Genomic DNA, 20,429 nt, shown 5'->3' on the forward strand with positions numbered 1-20,429 from the left:
AGCAACACCATAGTGACCACCCCAGGTACCTTAGCAACTGCCTAGCAACCACCCAGGTTACCATAGCAACCGCCTAGCAAGCACCCAGAACACCCTAGCAACTGCATAGCAACACCTTAGCAACCACTCCAAGTACCTTAGCAACTGCCTAGCAACCACTCAGGTTACCATAGCAAACCGCCTAGCAACACCTTAGCAACCACCCCAAGTACCTTAGCAACTGCCTAGCAACACCCTAGCAACCACCCAGGTTACCATAGCAACTGCCTAGCAACAACCCAGAACATCCTAGCAACCGCCTAGCAACACCTTAGCAACCACCCCAAGTACCTTAGCAACTGCCTAGAAACACCCTAGCAACCGAGCACCGAATTTTGCCACTGCAAGCACCATTCACATTTTCTTCAGGAAATGTACATTCTAGTATTGTCATTGTTATTGTTGTTAAATTAAAATATGAAACAAAATAAGAAATATTACTATTGTTATATTTACTGTAAAATTAAAAAACGAGTATTTTAAGAAACATAATCACAATAATAAATTAATTTTATAGTATAACAGTACATTATTTTTTGTATTACTTTTCTTAATGTATTCATTTTCAAATGTTAAACCATCAAACATTTATTTTGGCAGAAAACCGCAGAGAGCCCTCAAAGCTGGCATGAAACTAATTATAGTTTTTGTTCCCTATTATGACGTATATCCAAGATAAATGTCTTCTGGAACAAACAAAAAAATGTAAGGTGGGACTTGATTTTGTCTGTGGGGAAGAGATTCGTTGGTTGGGGTTTGATATTGGCGAATCTCATGTGAGTGACAGGTTGTCCCGCCCTCGCACCAGTAAACATCATCATTAGAGAACAGATGTCGCTGCAAGAGGAAGGGGAAGTTATTTTGAATAATGATTGAGTGGGCACATGAATTTAAAAAGAAAAAAGAAGTGCACAGACAAATCATTTATAAGAAATACCGCAATATTCCATAAAAAGCAAGAATTGTCCGTTTTGATTTCATGCTGACTTTAAAGCTTCTCTTTTGTTGACAGGGCTTGATATTAACTTTTTTGCTCATCAGCCACTGTAGCTAGTCACTAGCCACTCAGCATTTTCACTGGCCACAATTTTGCAGTTGGGAAATTACATTTTATATGATTAAAGTTGACTTTGACATGCTAAAATTGCTTGATTTTGAGTCATTTTACTTGATTAACTAGATTTAAAACACTTTTAAACTTTCAAATGCAGATTGACCACCCAAATCAAGATTAGGCCTACATGGTATGTCAGCTGGTATGTAGGGGTGGGTAATATGAGCATAATATGATACATTTATAAGTTATTTTTGTTAGGCTACATAAAAAAAAACAAAGAAGCAATTTAGCAAATTACAAATACAATAGTAAATTAAATAGCCAAAACTCTTTTTTGAGATACAGTAGGTTTATTTAACATTTTTTGTTGTTTGATTAACATTAATGACAGACAGGAATTGAATTGGGCTGCTGAACGCATGAATGTAATATACTGACACACATCCAGTTATTACCCACCTGTTTACGTCCATTTAAGCCATAACCGACTGTATTCACGCGAGATACTCCACACGATGGACATTTTGACATCTGTGTTTGCGTGTATTTGACTATTCAGGTGCAAGAAGATCTGATCGTGCGTGTGACAGAGAGAGAGTGCTTCTGTTGTGTGTCATTCAGGGCGATTCCGCTTATCCCACCTAACGAATTGTGATTGGATTGTAATTTTGTGTTATGACAAGCTTGGCTACCTTTGATTAGTCTATGCTGAAATTATATTCAACCCGCTAAAGGTGGCTAGTGGGAGTGGCTGTCTACCGGCGGGTTGGCGGATGTTAATGTCAAGCCCTGTTTGTTGATAATAGCCGATTTATAAGCACTTCTTATTACAAGTTTGAGAAGATAGTTGCATATGATGTGAATGATGAACATTGCTTGCGTGTAAAAGAACACAGTGCTGTGCTTAATGCTGAAACACACAGCGCATATATTTATTTATTAAATCAAAGCCTTTGCAATTTGATAAGTAATATTGCAGTTTCTGTTTTATTTCAATTTATCGTGCAGTCCTAGTAATGCATCAATGAATTTGACAATGAGGACGCGTACATGAAGTGAGACATATCTTTGCAACGCTTTGGCTGATTTGCATGAAGCTTGCTATGCATTGTTGCCACAAAGCCCTGATCGTACAAGTTTGGTGACATCGCCATCTAGTGGCCTAGGTGCATAAAATCCAGCCAGAAATCATTATAATTTTTCCATGATGAACGTCATGATTCTTCACTTCATGTATTTCTTTATGCTATTTTGGACCAATTTTGCATATTGTTTTTTTTTTTTTTTTTGTTATTTGCTTCTCCTCCTACAGTGTTTGTTGAATCCTCACCAAAATTGGTTCAGGTCAGACACAGACAAAGACAAAACCACACAAATTCAATTACTGGATTTTATACTCCAGAAAAGCCTTAGCAATTTTGCTGGCGAAGACACCAAACAGGAAGTGAGTCATTATCTAAGCAAAGCTTTTGCATATTGAAACAAATTTTTGTGTTTCAATGCCACATTGGCCTGAGAATATCAATCAAATTTGTAGCACCACCTACTGCTAAACCTAACAAATCTGCTTAATCATTCAGTATCCGAATGAAGGCATGGCCGTGTCGTTGCTTCTGTATTTTATAGTATTTCCTTATGTGACAAGTTCTCAGGTGAAAGTGTCGTTGAAGCTGATCGCGGTGTTCTGGCTGGTTTCAGTGGACTGATTTTGATGTCTGTATCCTCCTTTCTTTGATTTCCGTAATAGGCATTTGAGACCAAAAAGAACATGAAAAACCAGAGAAACCGCAGCACTGTGATCTACAGCTTTGCAGGGAACCAGCAGCGCAATCGCTGCAGCACGTTTCGTGTCCGTCGCAGCCAGACCATCTACTGGAAGGAAGGGCTGTTGGTCACCTTTGATGGTGGATATCTGAGGTTAGTAAGTGTTTACGTATTAGGTATAATTTGCTTTGTATTTAATGAATAAAAGTATATTTGTTATTAACATATCTTTAACATCATCACTTCAGTGTTATTGTTTTTTTTGTATTATTTTTAAATAAAGCTAAAATAAAATAAAATATAAATATTATATGAAAAACTTAAAGTACTTAAATGGAACTAACTGTAATAAAATAAGATGAAGTACCAAAATTACTAAAACTGAAATTAAAGCTAAATAGAAATATTTTTAAAAATTACAAACTAAAACTAAAATTAATATTACAAATATAAAAATTCAAAAAATTAATTAATTCTATAGTAAATAATACTAAAATAATACAGTATCTGTCATCTTGTGACCCTGGACCACAAAACCAGTCATAAGGGTCAATTTTTTGAAATTGTGATTTTATACATCATCTGAAAGCTGAATAAATAAGCTTTACATTGATGTATGGTTTGTTAGGAAAGGACAATATTTGGTAAAATTTTGATACAATTATTTGAAAATCTGGAATCTGAGGGTGCAAAAAAATCAAAATATTGAGAAAATCACCTTTAAAGTTGTACAAAAGAAGTCCCTAGCAATGCATATCCACTCACAAAAATAATTTTTTGATATATTTACAGTTGGAAATTTACAAAATATCTTCATGGAATATGACCTTTACTTAATATCCTAATGATTTTTGGCATAAAAGAAAATTTGATAATTTTGACTCGTACAATGTATTGCTGGCTATTGCTAAAAATATACCCGTTCGACTTATGACTGGTTTTGTGGTCCAGGGTCACATTTTTTATGGAGTTTGCCGCAAAGCATTTTGGGATTACCTTCTCTACAAGCAATACATGTGTTGTTGTTTTAAACTGTCTATAACGAGTTATCTTACGCCTTAGGTGTGTAGTCTATTTGCTGTATTTGTATTATTTGTGTCGGTCAATATTTCTCCATTTTCGTACCGTGTTCTGTCACAGAAATAATTTGATTCCAGTGTTTTTTAACCATGTGATCAGTTCTGAATACATGTAAACCAGGACTATTATCGTCAAGTAAAATTAAAACAATTTTGTCAATTGAAATAAAGCTGAAATAAAATTAAATATTACATAAACTTAAATTAAATTAAACGAAAATGAGAAATTCCTTGGCAACTCAGTGAAATAAATTGAAGCACTAACATTACTTACTGGAAATAAAAACTAAAACTGAAATAAACATAAATTCAACCTAAATAACAAAATTGCTTAAAATTAAATTAAAATTAAATGAAAACTAAATATAAATCAAATCAAAATGTATATATATAAAGCACAATAAAAACATAGATAAAATATAGATAACAATTATAATAGTATATAAATAATGCTAAAATAACACTGAAGTGAACATCTGACTCAGATCCTAACCCTAGTGTGTGCAGAGATTCGCATAAGAAAAGACTTGCACTGTTTCTCGCCCACAGCGTAGAGTCATCTGACCTAAACTGGAAGAAAAAGAAAAGCGGAGGCATCAAGATTATCTGCCAGTCAGAGACGAGGGACTTCTCCGCCATGGCTTTCATCACGGATCACGTTAACTCTCTCATAGAGCAGTGGTTTCCTGGTGAGGACTCCTCCAAATGTTATTGAGTTTCTCAGATCCCAGTCCACAGGCGTCTCAATCACTGTAGATCTCATATATTTAGGGTGCTTTCACACTAGCACGTTTGATGTGCACCCGGGTTCGATTGATGTACATTTGGATGATGTGAATGCTGTTTTCTCGAGTGCGCACACACAAACCGTACCCGAATCCATATAAAAAAGCCGGCCTGGGGTACGGTTCATGTGAACTCTTATGCTTTTAAAGCATAAGATCCCACAGTCTAGGACTGAACCAGTAGTAATTATTCCAGTTAGAAGCAGCACTGAAATGCTGTTTGAGATGCACATTGTGACAGTACTAGTCTAAAATGATAAAATGCATGGAGTGACTCCATGCAAAACAAAAGTGACGACATCACTTGTAGTCATAAGACAGAAGTCCAACAGAAAACAAAAAGACTAAAATAACATCATAATTAGGGTGTCAAATGTGACAATATTTTGACAAACATCCTAAACCCATAACCAAAGGGTATTGATATGGATGTGCAGCTGTTTGTTGCAGTACAGGCACTGTGGATGTTTGCTGTGTGTCAGTGCAAAACTGCTTCACACTATTTGCATGCTGTCAGTCAACAACACAGGTGCAGCACAAACACACAGTGAACTCGTATAGATGGGATGAGTCATACTTCAGTTTATATTGCAGCAGTGATTGATTCATTAATCCACACAACAGCTGTTAATTACACCAGACGCATCAGCACACACCTGCTCGATTCAACAGTTACCCATTAGGACTTCACATGTGATTCACATGTGTGTTTTCCACTCTGCACAAATGTTTGTGGGTAAACAAACTAACTGCTGTGAGGGATTATTAACAGATGCATGTAATACAATTACATAAATATTGAGATGTAAATTGAGTGTTGTCAAACAGCTGATAAATAAATCTATAATAATAAATATTAAAAGATAAATCAACCCTTAGAAAATAAATATATACAGTGCCTATAGAAAGTCATCATACCCTATGAAAAACTTTACCTTTTTTTAACGTTCTGGAGGATTATTAAAAATTAAGTAGTGAAATACCTGGTTTGGTAAAGTGATCAGCCCCTTAGAGTATACCTTTATAAACTTCAAACACCAGGCTAACTGCCCAACCTGACATCAATTGTAGTGGTTTTTACTTCAGAATAAAACCAACTGCTTCTTGAAGATTGCAAAGAATTCACCATGGTTGGGAAAGTGCTTTCAAAAGGCCTCCGGGATAGAGTTGTAGAAAAGGCACAAGTTAGGAGAAGGCTACAAAAACATTTCGAAGGCTTTAGCTCTCCCTCTGAGTACTGTTCAGAGCATCATTAAGAAGTGGAAAGTGTGTGGCACCACCAACACATTGCCTAGTTTAGGCTGTCCGTCCAAACTTGATGTCTGAGCCAGGAGGACATTGATCAGAGAAGCTACCAAGAGGCCAAAGGCAACTTTGAAGGACTTACAAGGCTTGGGACTGGTCGGTCTGTGCATGTGACAACTACCTCACAAGCTTTACGCAAAGCTGGCCTCTATGGCCTTTCCTGAAAAAGTGCCATACACCTGGAGGACTCTGATGCCATCTGGCAAAAAGTGCTATGCTCTGATGAGACCAAAATTGACCTTTTTGGACTGAACTCCAAGCGCTATGTTTGGTGAAAAGCAAACACAGCACACCACCCAAAACACACCATACCTGCTGTGAAGCATGATGATGGCAGCGTTATGTTGTGGGGGTGTTTCTCTTCAGCAGGGAATGGGCGATTGGTCAGGATTGAAGGGAAAATGGATGCTGCCAAGTACATCCAAATTCTTGAGGAAAACCTGCGTCCCTCTGCTAGACAGCTGGAGATGGGCAGGTCACATGACAATGATCCTAAACATACCGCCAAAAGAACAATACAATCGCTTAAGGATAGGAAGGTGAATGTCCTTGAGTGGCCAAGTCAGAGCCCTGACTGAAATCCCATAGGAAATTTGTGGATGGACTTGAATAGAGAAGTCCATTGCTGCTCACCACAGAATTTGACTAAATTTGAGCAATTCTGCAAAGAAGAATGGGCAAATATTCCCCAATCTAGGTGTGCAAAGCTAGTACAGAGAAATCCAAAAAGATGAATGGCTGTAATTTGTTTTTTCTTTCAGAACTGTTGCCTTTTTCTTTTCTTTTTTTCTTTCTTTTTTTTTGTTTTTGTTTTAAGGCAAAATTTGTAAATAAAGCTGGAAAAGTTTTTTTTTTTTTTTTTTAAATGGGTTTTGATTTTAGGTTGTACAACAAATAAAGTAACTATTTCAGAAGGGTATGGTTATTTTCTATAGGCACTGTATGCATAGGCCGATGTATTATCTTGTCCTTTTAACAGTTAAGGGGTTTTCCCGTGACTGACAGTGTTAGTCAAAGCATTTTTCAGTTGCATCTTGTTCCGTGTTCACAACAATTCAGTCTTTTCAATGTAAAAGTCTTTGCTACTGACTGACACACTCATAAAACACAGTCTTTGTCGCCATCTAATGGTGTAATAATGTAACTGCAGTTGCTGGCCACGGTCAGGGACTATTATTTCCGGCGGAAGGAAGGCTTTTAGTGAAAGTTTACTTCATGAAAGTTGATTGATACATATTTTTGGCTTTAATATTTGTATTGTGTGGTAGCTGTTTTATAAAAGCAATTAGGTACTCGAGGCTAGTGCTGTATCGTGAATAAGTCACGGCTGAAGGGGTCCGCTTTGCGTCGTGCCTAACAACGCCCTTCAGCCCTGAATTATTCACGATACAGCACAGCCTCTCGTACCTTATTGCTTACATATATATATATATATATATATATATATATATATATATATATATATATATATATATATATATATATATATATATATATATATATATATATATATATATATATATATATATATATTTCAGATCAGAGAAATCATCACTTTAGCCAAACAGACATTGTAGCCATGTGGATTCTTTTGAATAATTATTCTCTTGATCCCTTTTCATTAAGCCATGATTAATGTCCATTTTTATATAAATATGAGCATCCATATACATACATTTGTTTAGCGTTGCAAACACATAATTATCTTTGGCCTTCTCCCCCGGTCAGCGCTGACAGCCAGCGAGAGTGACGGCTCTCGTCTCATCGAGCAGTACGCTCCCTGTCCGTACTGCAGCTCCGTACCCAGAATGTCCGACCCGCTGCCTCTGTCCGGCTCCAATACCAGCACCGTCCACTACTTCAACATGGAGGACTGTGTCCTGGCAGCCGTGGACAAGGAGTATATCACCTGCCCCAACCATCCCAAACAGCCCGTGCCGCTACAGGAGCTGGTGCCCGAGCTCTTCATGACCGACTTCCCTTCACGGTAAGATGTCAACATTTTTTTCATATTATCTTTTCTGGATAAAATTGACAGCTAAAAATGAATCGAATCCATAGCTACTAAATGCTGATGTTAGCGCTGTTGTTTTCCCACCAAAATGAGATATATCAAAGTCCTTTTGAGGTAAGTCATTTCACTCGCCGGCCATCTCTCGGGCAGCTATTTTAGTCATGCACGTTCACCTCCTATCTCTTTGAATGGGGAAACGTCAAATTCTCCAAAACTCTTCACCAAGCTTACAATTAAATTTCATATTTGAAATAACCAATGAAATCTGACAACAACTGTCTCATAAATTTTAATTACTACATTCAAGTAGCATTTCAAAAGCTTATTTTTCAGACTGAACCAGCCAATTAGCATGTGCAGTCATAAGTGCTTGCCTGAGAACACTGACTGTTTCTACAGCAACCGGAGCTTCTAACGGCAGCTGCAGTGTTGCGATGACTTTACCAATCGACGATTGGCTCTTTTATTTAGAAGGCGGGACTTATTTCACCATATTGTGCATTGCATTTCCTCCCATTCATAAGTAATATGAGTCCTCTGACTTTGTCTATCTAAAGTCTTTGGATACATATCAGAAATGAACTTTCTCTGTCGGCCCGTTGAGAGATGACACTGTGCATTTAAGTTACGTGACAAAAACTACAGCTAGACTATTTAAAGAAACATGAAAAGGATTCAGAGCAGCTTGTTGTCATATTTTACAGTACTCTCACAAAAATCTGATGTGAAGAACAAATAGGCATATAGTCTATTTATTATTTTGTATGAAATATTGAAGTTTATAAGTTAGTGTTTTGGCACACCTGACCGAGTGGCGCTACATATTGTTCTAAAATAGGGTTTTAATTCTGGCATGTTAACGAACGCGCCGACGCGCCCCCTTTGATTTTTTTTTTCAGTGGAAAAAATTTAAAACACTCCGTTTTTGTCATCATAGTAAGAGTGAGATATCATTCGAAACTGTAAAGGATCTACTTTTATTCGTGTAAACTTACAACAATAAATGTTACAGTAGAATGTTTAGACCACTGTTTACCGTGAATATCTGCTCAAACGCAGATGTTTATAATTACTATGAGGAAAGGACAAGGCATAAGAGTGAAGATATTGAAGTTCATTGAATTGTGCAGTAACATATTGGCATATATATGTGCTCTCCTGAGCATCTGCTAGCATGTGGCATTTAAGTTTTGTATTCAATGTAAATGTTGCACACCTAGTCCTAATAACCAGGGTTTAGATGTATTTAATCGAGCTGAGTCAAAGTGGGTTAGGGTTGAATTATAGCACAAATATACACAAGGCTTTCGTGCTCTTGTCTTGGCATGAGATGTGTGTTCTCTGTGCGGTTGTGGTACATCACATAAATTGGATTATTAATTCTGATGTTAAAATGGAAGCAAAATCTGAGGATTTGAACTGCAGCTCTTGTCTTTGTGCCACGTCAAACAAATCTCTTTGAAGAGGTTCCTGTGCGGCAAAGGGCTGAGTAAAATTCCCGGTGGGATGTCATACTTTATATTAGGACTTGAAAATCACATAATTATGAACTGATAAATCTCAGGGTTACTACATTTGCGCTTTTGGCAAAAGCTTTCGTTCCAAAGTGATTTACAATGCATTCATGGTTTAATTTTGTGCGTGTCTTGGGAACTAGAACAGCAAGCTACTAGTACAATCCAGACTCTAGTTGTCAACAGGGCTTGAAAAATTTAAAAAGTCAGCATGAAACACTGTTCACAACTCATTTTAATGTTAAAATGTAGGATGAGACTTGATTTTATTGATCAGGATTTAAGTAAAAGGAAGATGATTTTGTGATGTCATTATTTTACAGGGTGGGTTTTTATATTTTGATTTACCAAAACAACCATTTTTTATTCATTTGGAATAACATACACTGATGATCATTAAAAAAAAAAAAACATGCAGTAATATTTTGCCACATTGGCTCTGTTTTAAACTCGAGTAGACAGCATTTTTAGACTGCAACTTTATGCTGAATTATTAGAAAACTAATTTTGGCCATCATTTAAGGCGACTTCTTATTTATTCCTCATGAATAATGCAATCCATTGTGACAAGAACAAAGTATGATAGACAGAGTCCACAGAAATGTTATAAATTTATATTTGGTTGTTCCTCAATAGAAAATTAATAGTAAATAATAAGTAATAGTAAATAGTGTAAAAATAATTTGGTCAAGCCGAATAAGGGCAGCAAATGAAATATCTGTGGACATCTGTGATCATGAGGTTAGGATAAAGCTGTTTAAATTACAGCTTTTAACATAATAACATGGTTTATAACTTTTGAGCAGTAGGTGGCGCTATGACTAAACTCTGCATGTATCCTAAAGTAATGCCTGTGAAGACATGTACCAAGTTTCGTGTCAATACACAAAAGTTTTGCAAAGATACAGTCGCATATCCATTTTGGCGTGCTCGCAGTCAATAACTTTTTGTCATGAGTGTCTGTAGATATTACATACCAAATTTCATACAAATTGGACAAATTTTGTAGAAAGAGTTTGAAAAAGTAGGTTTTGAATAAAATTCGGTATGGCGGACAGTAAGTATGGTAGAATATGGCAAATTTGGTATCGTAGGACTCGGCATAAGCCAACAAATCTAATGATGTAAGTTAATTGACAATATGTTGAATTTTTCATATGTTATAAGCATTTGCATTAATTTCATTATATCTCTTGACCACTAGGGGCACTGACCTAATACTTTACAGGTCCTCTCAGAACATGGCCTCGATAAATCATACTGAGTTTCGTAACGATACATTCATGTGTTCGTAAAACACATTTAGCATTTCATGACAAAATTCGAAATGGCAGATGTCCAAAATGGCCGACCAGAGAAAATTGGATATCGTTCAACTCAAGGAATCTAAGGAGACCATCCTCATGATTTTAGGACAAGGTATTCAAAAGTTATAATCTTGGCACCAGTTGGTGGCACTGTGACGATACTGTGCATGTAACTCCAAGTCATGCCTGTAATGACATATACAAAGTTTGGCGTCAATACACCAAATCATTGCAAAAATACTGCATCAGATCCAATTGTGTGTGTGCTATACAAGAACAGATTGGCAGATCAAAAATCTTTTAATAACTTTTTGTTTGCCTGGAGTGTAAGTAGATGCTACATAACAAATTTCGTGCAAATTGGACAAACGCTTTAGGAGGAGTTCGAAAAAGTAGATTTTTCGGAAAATTCTAAATGGCGGAAAAATTTTCATGATGGAAATGACACCATAGGGTGCTTTCGAATCAGCTTGAGCCGTGGAATCAGAGGGGGAAAAGAATTTTGTTTCTAGCATTTACACGTCAAAACTTGTGAGCATAAACATGAGTGAATCTTTGAACTGTCGGGGCTTGACCCCTAATAAAAAATTATTCATAATGCCTAATTAAACAATATTTTTGTGTGCTATGTATTTTATCATTAGAGTATTACATCAGTCACTTATGAGGTTTCGTTTAAATTATGATGCTGCCTATTTAGGCAGCACACTTTTTGACAGCTCACTAGCATTTGGAACAGAGCCACTGTCACACCGAAATTACTGGAATATGTTCTTAATACAGTTTGGAATTACTTATAAGGTTGAGTTAAATTGCTTTACTCACAAATAGTGACCTTTAAACTTTCTCTTTGAAGAGACTTTATAACAGGCCTTGTGTGAATATCAGACCTAATGAGCATTAACTCGTCCTGACATGATCAGCAGTTTTTGCTTACTTGCAGATAAACCTTTTTATTCAGACCAACAACTATATCAGCAATTTTTCATCTTATTCTTAAACTGTAAGTGTGGTGTGCGTGCATTTATGCATGGACAGTGTGACCAAAACCTTATCAGTCATGCTGCATGACAGAATATAGTTATTTTTCCTGTTATTTCAGCATAAGATTTAATAATCATGAAAATCATTCAATAATCGAGCAAATTAAATACTAAATAAATTTTATTTTGGTATTTTTATATACTATTATGGTATTTATTGATATTTTAAATTAGCTTGTATTGTTATATTTTAAGTTATGTGTTTTTTAAATATTAGTTTTTGTTTTTTTATATATATTTTTATTTTGCTTTAATTTTTATGTTAGTGATTTTTAAAACTTAAACATTTCAATGTGTTGCCTTTCATTTTATTTTTTTTTTAGTTTCATCTAATATTTTTATTTTACATATTTCAGCTTTATTCCAATTATCAAAAAAAAAGTTTTAAATATTTTAATTTTTGTTAACAATAGCAACACTGTCTTGCATCTGAACAAAAAAAGATTCACATTATGAAACCCTCGAGTTAAAAACAAAAGATTTGCATGAACTTCATGTCAACAGCAGTGTGGCCTGGAGACGTGTTTAATTATACAGGGAGGATGAATGATTTTACCAATTATTTATATTATTATGCAAACAGTGTAATCCTCTTGGCTTGATGCCTCATAAACGAGTGTTTCTTGTTAATATCTTTGCCGCAAGTTTGTATCACATGGCCATAAGGAAGCTCTGTGGAAGGAGAGCATTAAAAGCATCTGTACGTACGATCAGCCAGCGGGGCGGTTCAAAGCACACGTCAAATGAAATGACATTCCCATATGGAGCTTTAATGGAAATGATTAGGAATGATGGCTGACTAAATGAACTCCTTTTGTATTGACAGACATTGGGTTTGATTCAACAGCGGCTGCAAGAATGGAGCTGGAAAGAGAAAAAGCTGTTGGATAACGATGGAGATCTTGCAAAATGTCAAAAGTCGGAATGCATAGTTTAGTTTGGGATTGGTACAGTTTTTTTTATGTTTTAAAGGAAGTCTCTTATTCTCACCAAGGCTGCATTTATTTGATCAAAAATACAGTAAAAACTGTAATATTGTGAAATATTATTAAAAAAAAATTTCTACAACTGTTTTCTATGAATATATTTTAAAATCTAATTTAATCCCGTGATCAAAGCTGAATTTTCAGCATAATTACTCCAGTCTTCAGTGTCACATGATCCTTCAGAAATCATTCTAATATCATTATTTGCTGCTCAAGAATCATTTATGATTATTATCAATGTTGAAAACAGCTACTTAAGGCGAGACACTACAGGCAAAAAACACTATTTTTATCTGTCAATTTTGAGATGGACTTTTTGGCTTTTATAGTGTTTTTTCAGACTAGTGGAAAGAAAACATCCAAAATACGTGTTTATCTATTTGCGTGTGTAGATTTCAATTACAGTACATATCTTTAAAGGCTGTTTTCTCAAATGGGTTTTTTCTCCTGCAGTGAACTCAGAAATCTCCACTTCTGCAGCACTTAGACACACCAAACTTTGTTTGTTGACAGTATTTATTGATTAATGGAATGATAAAAAGAGGTCCCATCTGTAAAAGACTCAAATGAAGAAGAAAGAAACAAGAATTTTAAACCTGGATTTGTCCAATGTTAAGATTTTTGTTCTAGAAATGTATGCAAATAAGTGCATATTTAATTAGACAATGCCTCAATTGTAATCAATCAACTGGGAAAGTATGGTGATATCTATTAGTTATCTATTTTTTTCACCCTATTCACCTGGGGTGTCTTGCCTTAAAGGGGATCTATAACGCCCCTTTTACAAGATGTAATAAAAGTCTCTGGTGTTCCCAGAATGTGTCTGTGAAGTTTCAGCTCAACATACCCCACAGATCATTTATTATAGCTTGATTAATTTGCCCCTATTTGGGTGTGAGCAAAAACACGCCGTTTTTGTGTGTCCCTTTAAATGCAAATGAGCTGCTGCTCCTGCCCCCTTTCCAGAAGAGGGTGGAGCTTTAACAGCTCATGCTTCGGTTGCTCAACAACAACAAAGCTGGAGAATCTCACGCAGCCGAAATGAGGATTGTCAGTAACGGTGTTCAGCCTTACATTGTTCAAACCGGAGTCGACACTGATGGAGAGACTCAGGAAGAAGTTACAACTTTTAGAATGAAACTGGACGTTTCTGAACGGTTAGTGGATAAATTTATGTAGTTTCTGTGGAGTTGATTCAACTCATCCACTAGCATGTGCCGTCATGTTAATCTTTTGTGCAAATCCAGCGTTGAATTGACCCTCGTTTGTGAAGCAGTCCAGCGTAAAATGACGGCATGACAACAACACTCTACTACAACATCTCTTCCTCTTCTCTAAAGCAGCCCAACAAGGCCTCGCCCCCTTTGTTTTGTGTTCTTGGGGGCGGGGTTTATGTACATTTTAGGGTTAGTGATGTCACTAACCCAGGAAGAAGCTTGTTGTAGTCCCTACAATCCGTTTGTTGTGGTCCTTAAAAAGTGATTACTGTAAAAGAAAATATCTCCCTTTGCATTGAACTTTGAGCATTGTAACTTTAAATAAACATAAATAAACAGCATTTATTTGAAATAGAAATTGTCTGTAACGTTATAAATGTATTTACTGTCACTTTTAATCAATTTAGTCATCCTTGCTGAATAAAAGTATTAAATTAAAAAAACAACTTAATTCAATCTCAAATGTTACGTAGTGAAAACTTCGATATGTGTGTGTTTCAGGTTGTTCCTGTTGAAGAGTGATCTGCAGTGGAGTGAAGAGGAAGCAGATATCTTGGGTCAGGGTGGCAGTGGCACCATCATCTACAGAGCTAAATACAGAGGCCATCCGGTGGCTATTAAACGCTTCCACTTCAAGAAATGCAAGCAGCAGTCGCTCAACAGCAGCACAGGTACTTTACGCTCCTCCACTGACCCTGAAGTTCCTCTGCAGGCAGCCGTTATTATCTTTAGGCCGTCACCGGATAGTTCCGCTCACTGCGATGTTTGGATTTGCATTCGATCTGCTCGATGAGAGATTTTAAAGTCAGAGGTGATCAGTTGGGGAAAGTAAGCCATGTGTTCCGGCAGCCGTATGTAAGGTCAGAGGTCAAAGCGCTGTCGTTCTGCTCAAGGCTCGCAGTGGGACGCACGGCGTCTGTGACTGATGGAATTTCCTGTTAACAGAGAAATCTAATCCTCATTGGATTTCTCCCGTTGTGTGTCTTTCTCTAATCCAAAACCTAGTGAGCGGCAGAATTTAATGAGATTTATGCTTGAAACAAGTAATTATCTTGAAAAGTTTTGGAAGTATTTTTTTGCTTGATCAAATGGAAGTTTATCAACAAGACAAAAAATACTGATTTATAAAATTATTTCTTGTAGCCACTACCAAAGCAAGTGATAGACATGGCTCTAGCAACACCACAATCATGAGTTTAATTCCTAAAAATGCGTGCTGATAATACATTCATTGTATTATAAATTGCATTGGATAAAAGCATCTTCCAAATGCAATAATGTAAATGTAAATATCTTCTGCTTAATATTGAAGTCTTTAATTTATGTGACCGGCTACAATTTATTTTCCTTTCACACTGCAACAAACAGGGATGTGATTTCTATGTATTCATACAGATTTTTATGTTGTCAGACCTGAGGGAAAAAAGTGCTGCGTTTTCAAGTATTTCATGCATGAATACTGACAGCACTGCACAAGCTAGCAGCAACTTCTGAATATCAAGTCAAGTCTCCTTTATTTATGTGGCGCTTTATACAATACAGATTGTTTCTAAGCAGCTTTAGAGGGATAAACAGGAAAATAATTATTCAGTGATGCAAATAGAGATCATTTCTACTGTAAAGCAGCTCTAAAAAGACAATAGAGCACAACAGTTGGGTTCCGGAAATAAAATCTCCATTCATTTTCTCCATAAGGAAATTGATTTTGAATGATAATTTATAAACTTTTAAAGGCAGATGTACTTTGAGCTATGAGGTTGTTAATCCATAGTATTTACTTCTGCTGAAGATGTCAGTCTGCATTATTTCAGTGTAGTTTTAAAATAATCGTATTTAACAGTGGAATTCCTAGTGGAAAAACTACATTACCCATGATGCTATACAGAAAACTCCACCAATTAGAGAGTCGAAAAGAGCAACATGTGCCAAAATAGCTCTTTAGCTCCTCCCACTCCCATGAAGCACTGCTAATGACGTACTCGAGTCGATCTTCCTAGGCTTTCAAAATACTGAAATGTTTATATATTTTTATACATATAATCAACGTATGTACATGAGAAGTTTTATATTTCTCCATTTCTTCAAAAATTTAAGATAACTCTTAATATATTTATATATATATGTTTTTCAATATATCTAAATATTAGTGCTGTCAATCAATGAAAAAAATAACTAATTAATCACACATTTTTATGTATTTAATTGCGATTAATTGCACCAAAAATTTTGAATACACTGCCCCGCCAAAAAAAAGTAATAAAAAAATAATAATAAAAAGTCACTGTTTAAATTGAAATAGACAAATGCTTAACTCCCTGAGGTCTGAAAACGCGCCGGCGCGTTTTGCAGGATTTTTTTCACATTGCAGCAAAACTTAAAATACTCCGTCATTTCTTGTCATAGAGACATAAGTAATATATCAATTTAAACTATAGAATGTCTTCTTTTATTTGTGTACACTTAGAGTAAAAACACAATGTTGTGCTTTTTGTAAAATAAAGAAAACTAACATGATGCATGATCTCTCCTCTCCCTCTGAACGAAGTCCAATCTGATAGTTCTCAGAAAATGAACTGTAACTTATGAATACTAATGACAAAAAAAATGACACTTATGTCTAAAGAAACGTTGAAATGTCAGGTTTTAAATCGTGTAAGTCAAATCGAAAACGAACATTCTGTGTTTATGTAATCTGTATGAAAAGAGAGCCATGTCAGAAGTCTGTGATTCAGCTCATTACCCACTAATGCGGCCACGCCCACGGAGCCAGCGCTATTCAGACGCAAATTCAGAGGCAATACAATGCATTCATCGTCTCAATCGTGTATTTATTGTCTTGAAAAGTGTTTATTTGGATGTTAAAGCAATGGTTAGCGATCTGTAGAAGACATGCCGTTAGTTCCTAGTTCCTTTTCTTCTTTATATGAATTTGTGGCCTAAAGGTGTTCAGAGAGCGCCCTCCGGCTGCAAGTATGAATTGAAAAAACAGTTTCCAGCACTCATAGTGATGACAATAAATATTACTTCTCAGTATGGAAAATTGACAAATATATAAGAATCCATCAATATTTCTCCAAATGTGCATGCTTTTAAGCTAAAAGCCTATATGAAATGCCATAGAGGTAACATAATTGTTCAGACACTTTGCATCACAGAAATACATTATATTTTAAAGAATATAATAGAATACCATTATTTTAAATTGTAATAATATTTCACAGTATTGCTGTTTATGATGAGCTGAGACATTATTACAGAGGGTTTTTTTCACAGCCTTCCTGACTGAAAGGCCTCATTAATATGCAAGTCATTTCAGGTCATTATTATGTGATTCTTTTGTATTCTCAGGTGAGAATGGCCCATTATTCATGATCATTCACGCCTCCATGCATACTGTGTTTCTTGACAAAAAGTGTCTTACAAAAACTAAATCAATATATTGTTTTATATGAAGGAGTAGGCAGCATAATTTTTACATAATTCTGAAGCAAAAACTCTAGTCTACAACCTCCAATACCCAAAAGTCTTGTGAACACAGATTTAATATACTTTTTTTGGCCTTATTTCAGTGACTTAAGTTTTTTGTTTTTTCAATAACCACGCATAAACATTATTCCTTCAAAAATACAAACATGTACATACACGTTCCTCACATATTATTGTAGCCTAGTTTGTGCTGAATACAGTGTAATAAAAATACACTTTTGTCATTTATGTTTATGAACAACTGAAAAAAGCACAAATTTCAAAACTTCTCCAAACCCCAAAACCCCAATTTTTTTTTTTTTTTTTTTGATGTTTTAAAATTATGTTTTCATAGTTAAAATAATTTTTTTGACAATAATAGCAATAATCGTATTAATAGTATTGTACAACATAATCATATTAAATGGGGAAAAAACATTCTTTTCTTCTTTTTTCCATAGTGGATCAATATAATAATCTACCTGCAGGAGAGGTTTGGAGTTCTGTAAAAAGTTATCAAACTTTATAAACTGTTGTTTTACAGCAGCAAGATTCAATAGTGGCAGCACATCTCAATATAATGATTTTCCTCTGAGCTGTGTCACGCTCAACTAGTTTCTGCATTTCTCTGACCTTGAAGGCCTCTCGCCTTTTCTGTCTGCTCCTCTGTCCGCTTCCCCTAATCCTGTGAAATGTCTCCGAACTATTTATGATGTGCAGTTTGTCATAAATTATACTGCAAGCGAGAGAGAGCTCCTTCAGGAAACTGAAAGAAAAAAAAAAAAAAAAAAAAACTACGTTTGCAGGATTCTCTCCATCACGGCCGTTTTTATGCACACTATTTCTTTGTCAGCCTCATTCATTCACTGCTGTTTGAATTGGTCTCTCAGCAGTTCCCGGTTTTACGTCTCTGTTGATTTATTCCCTCCCACTCTTTCTATAGGTTTCTTTACAATAAAGATGCCTAATAAATCAAGACATTTACTTTTATGACGCATGAATTCTTCTTCATGAATTCCAGACGTTTCTCGTTCAAAGTTTCCCATCTTATTGTCAAATGCATTCATGTACTGGAGTTTTATGGTCTGTAAAGTGGTGCCCTATGGTAACCAACGGCAACAACAGGTGGATGAGGCAGAGCTTCCAGAATCCTCATCAGGTTTTGTGCCAAAAACAAAATACAAATAATCAATATACAATCTGGCAATAGAATAGTGTTGAAGTCTTGGTGTAGATAGAGATACAGTGAGAGAATGATGATATTTTTCAATATAGAAAAGCTCAATAACAATATTTACAAATACAAGTTAAACATGTTAAAGCTGCATTTGTTGTAAACGCATGTAATGATTTTGGAAAGTGGTACTCATGAATCCTGATCCTTGAGATACATAATAAATCTCTTTTGAATTATTGAACATTATAAAGAAGTTGTATTTCTTTATACTACGGCGCTGTTGAATGCTCGAATCTGATTGGTTGACCAACATTCTAAGGTGTGCAATTATTGTCAGGGAAACGCACAGCTAAAGTAGTTCTAAGCAGTTCCGTATCGCTTAGCCAGATGTTTTCAGTTATCTCAATAGGTCTTTACAGCCTACAACCGCAAAAGAAACAAAACCCACAACGACACAGACCAAGCAAATAAATATAGTAAACAATAGGATTAACAACAAATTATTGTCATGGTTTTTGCCACAAAATGTGTTTTATTGTGTCCTGAAAGCTCTCTCTCTCTTTCAAACAGACACAAACTCACACAGAAACGTTTGGTCAGCGCTGCTCTGACGAATTAATCAGAGTAAAGTTTAGCAGCTCAAGATACATGACTCACCAGCGAGGTAATAACTGTGCGGTTCTTGAGATAAACTTATAGTTTCACTGCTGCCGTTAGAGACGCACAGATCAGGTATGCTAATTCACATATGCTGCTTATTCTCATTTTCTCTCTCTCTCAACTGCGTTAATAACTGTATCAACGGTATTATTCTGCTATCAAGGCTCAAGCTAGTTTTGAAATGACGTTTTGGAATTAGCAATGGAGGCTTGGGATGAGATGCGTATGAAATTAGTCCCACACACAAGAGTGTTTTAAGGACAAAAACCTGACAAATGTCTTGAAATACAACATCGGAACAGTGTCTTGATGTCTTGAGGTGTGGTAACCGTAGTATAAGCGGAATAATTGACTCTGGGCCGTTGAATTCTTAGAAAATAATAACTCTACTTCACGTCGTGGCTGCATTACCACCTCGGGTGTGCATTATTTTTTAAGGATTCAACGGCCGGGAATCAATTATTCCTTACTTATTATTTGGCCCTTCTGTTAACCATGTAAGATAAAAAAGGCTTCAATTTTTTGTTTCTGCCAAAAGAAATGAAATAAAGAAATTAGAAAATACCAATCATGCAAATGTGATCATGCCATTAGATTTTTTTTTTAATTTGTTTTATTCTTTTATATTAATGCAAAACATTTAAGTTAAGAATTCATGCATTAGAGTACAACACTGATTAAAAAAACAATGTTTAATAAGTAAAAACATTTATTATTAATATTAATCTTAATAAACAAATTTTTTACCAAGCAATCTGGTCCATTAGCCTAAAGGTGATATTTTACATTATTTTGTGTTGATATCAGCTGTTACGTTGCAGCAGTTATATTTATATATAAATGTGCACAATGTACAAAATATTCATTTTAATATTTATTCATTTAGCAAATAAATAAGTATAATTATATACACTACCATTCAAAAGTTTCGGTAAGATTTTTAATATTTTTAAAAGAAGTTTTGTCTGCTCACCAAGATTGCATTTATTTGATTAAAAATACAGTAAAAAACAGTAA

At 35.5% G+C, this 20,429-nt stretch overlaps 1 protein-coding gene across 3 annotated transcripts in view; it reads left to right on the top strand.

The window, feature by feature from the left end:
* lrrk1 (leucine-rich repeat kinase 1) overlaps window positions 1–20,429 on the top strand; it is a 111,647-nt gene that overhangs the window by 53,476 nt on the left and 37,742 nt on the right. For 2 of the 3 annotated variants that reach the window (XM_048183802.1, XM_048183804.1), the window contains exons 22-26: window positions 2,409–2,540; window positions 2,844–3,013; window positions 4,489–4,628; window positions 7,758–8,016; window positions 14,612–14,781. In XM_048183802.1, the coding sequence (XP_048039759.1) occupies window positions 2,409–2,540; window positions 2,844–3,013; window positions 4,489–4,628; window positions 7,758–8,016; window positions 14,612–14,781 (871 nt within the window). The remainder of the gene's footprint in view (window positions 1–2,408; window positions 2,541–2,843; window positions 3,014–4,488; window positions 4,629–7,757; window positions 8,017–14,611; window positions 14,782–20,429) is intronic. The other variant, XM_048183805.1, reaches the window with a different exon arrangement.

Source organism: Megalobrama amblycephala, linkage group LG3 (assembly GCF_018812025.1).
Source record: "Megalobrama amblycephala isolate DHTTF-2021 linkage group LG3, ASM1881202v1, whole genome shotgun sequence".
NCBI classification, from domain to species: Eukaryota; Metazoa; Chordata; class Actinopteri; order Cypriniformes; family Xenocyprididae; genus Megalobrama; species Megalobrama amblycephala.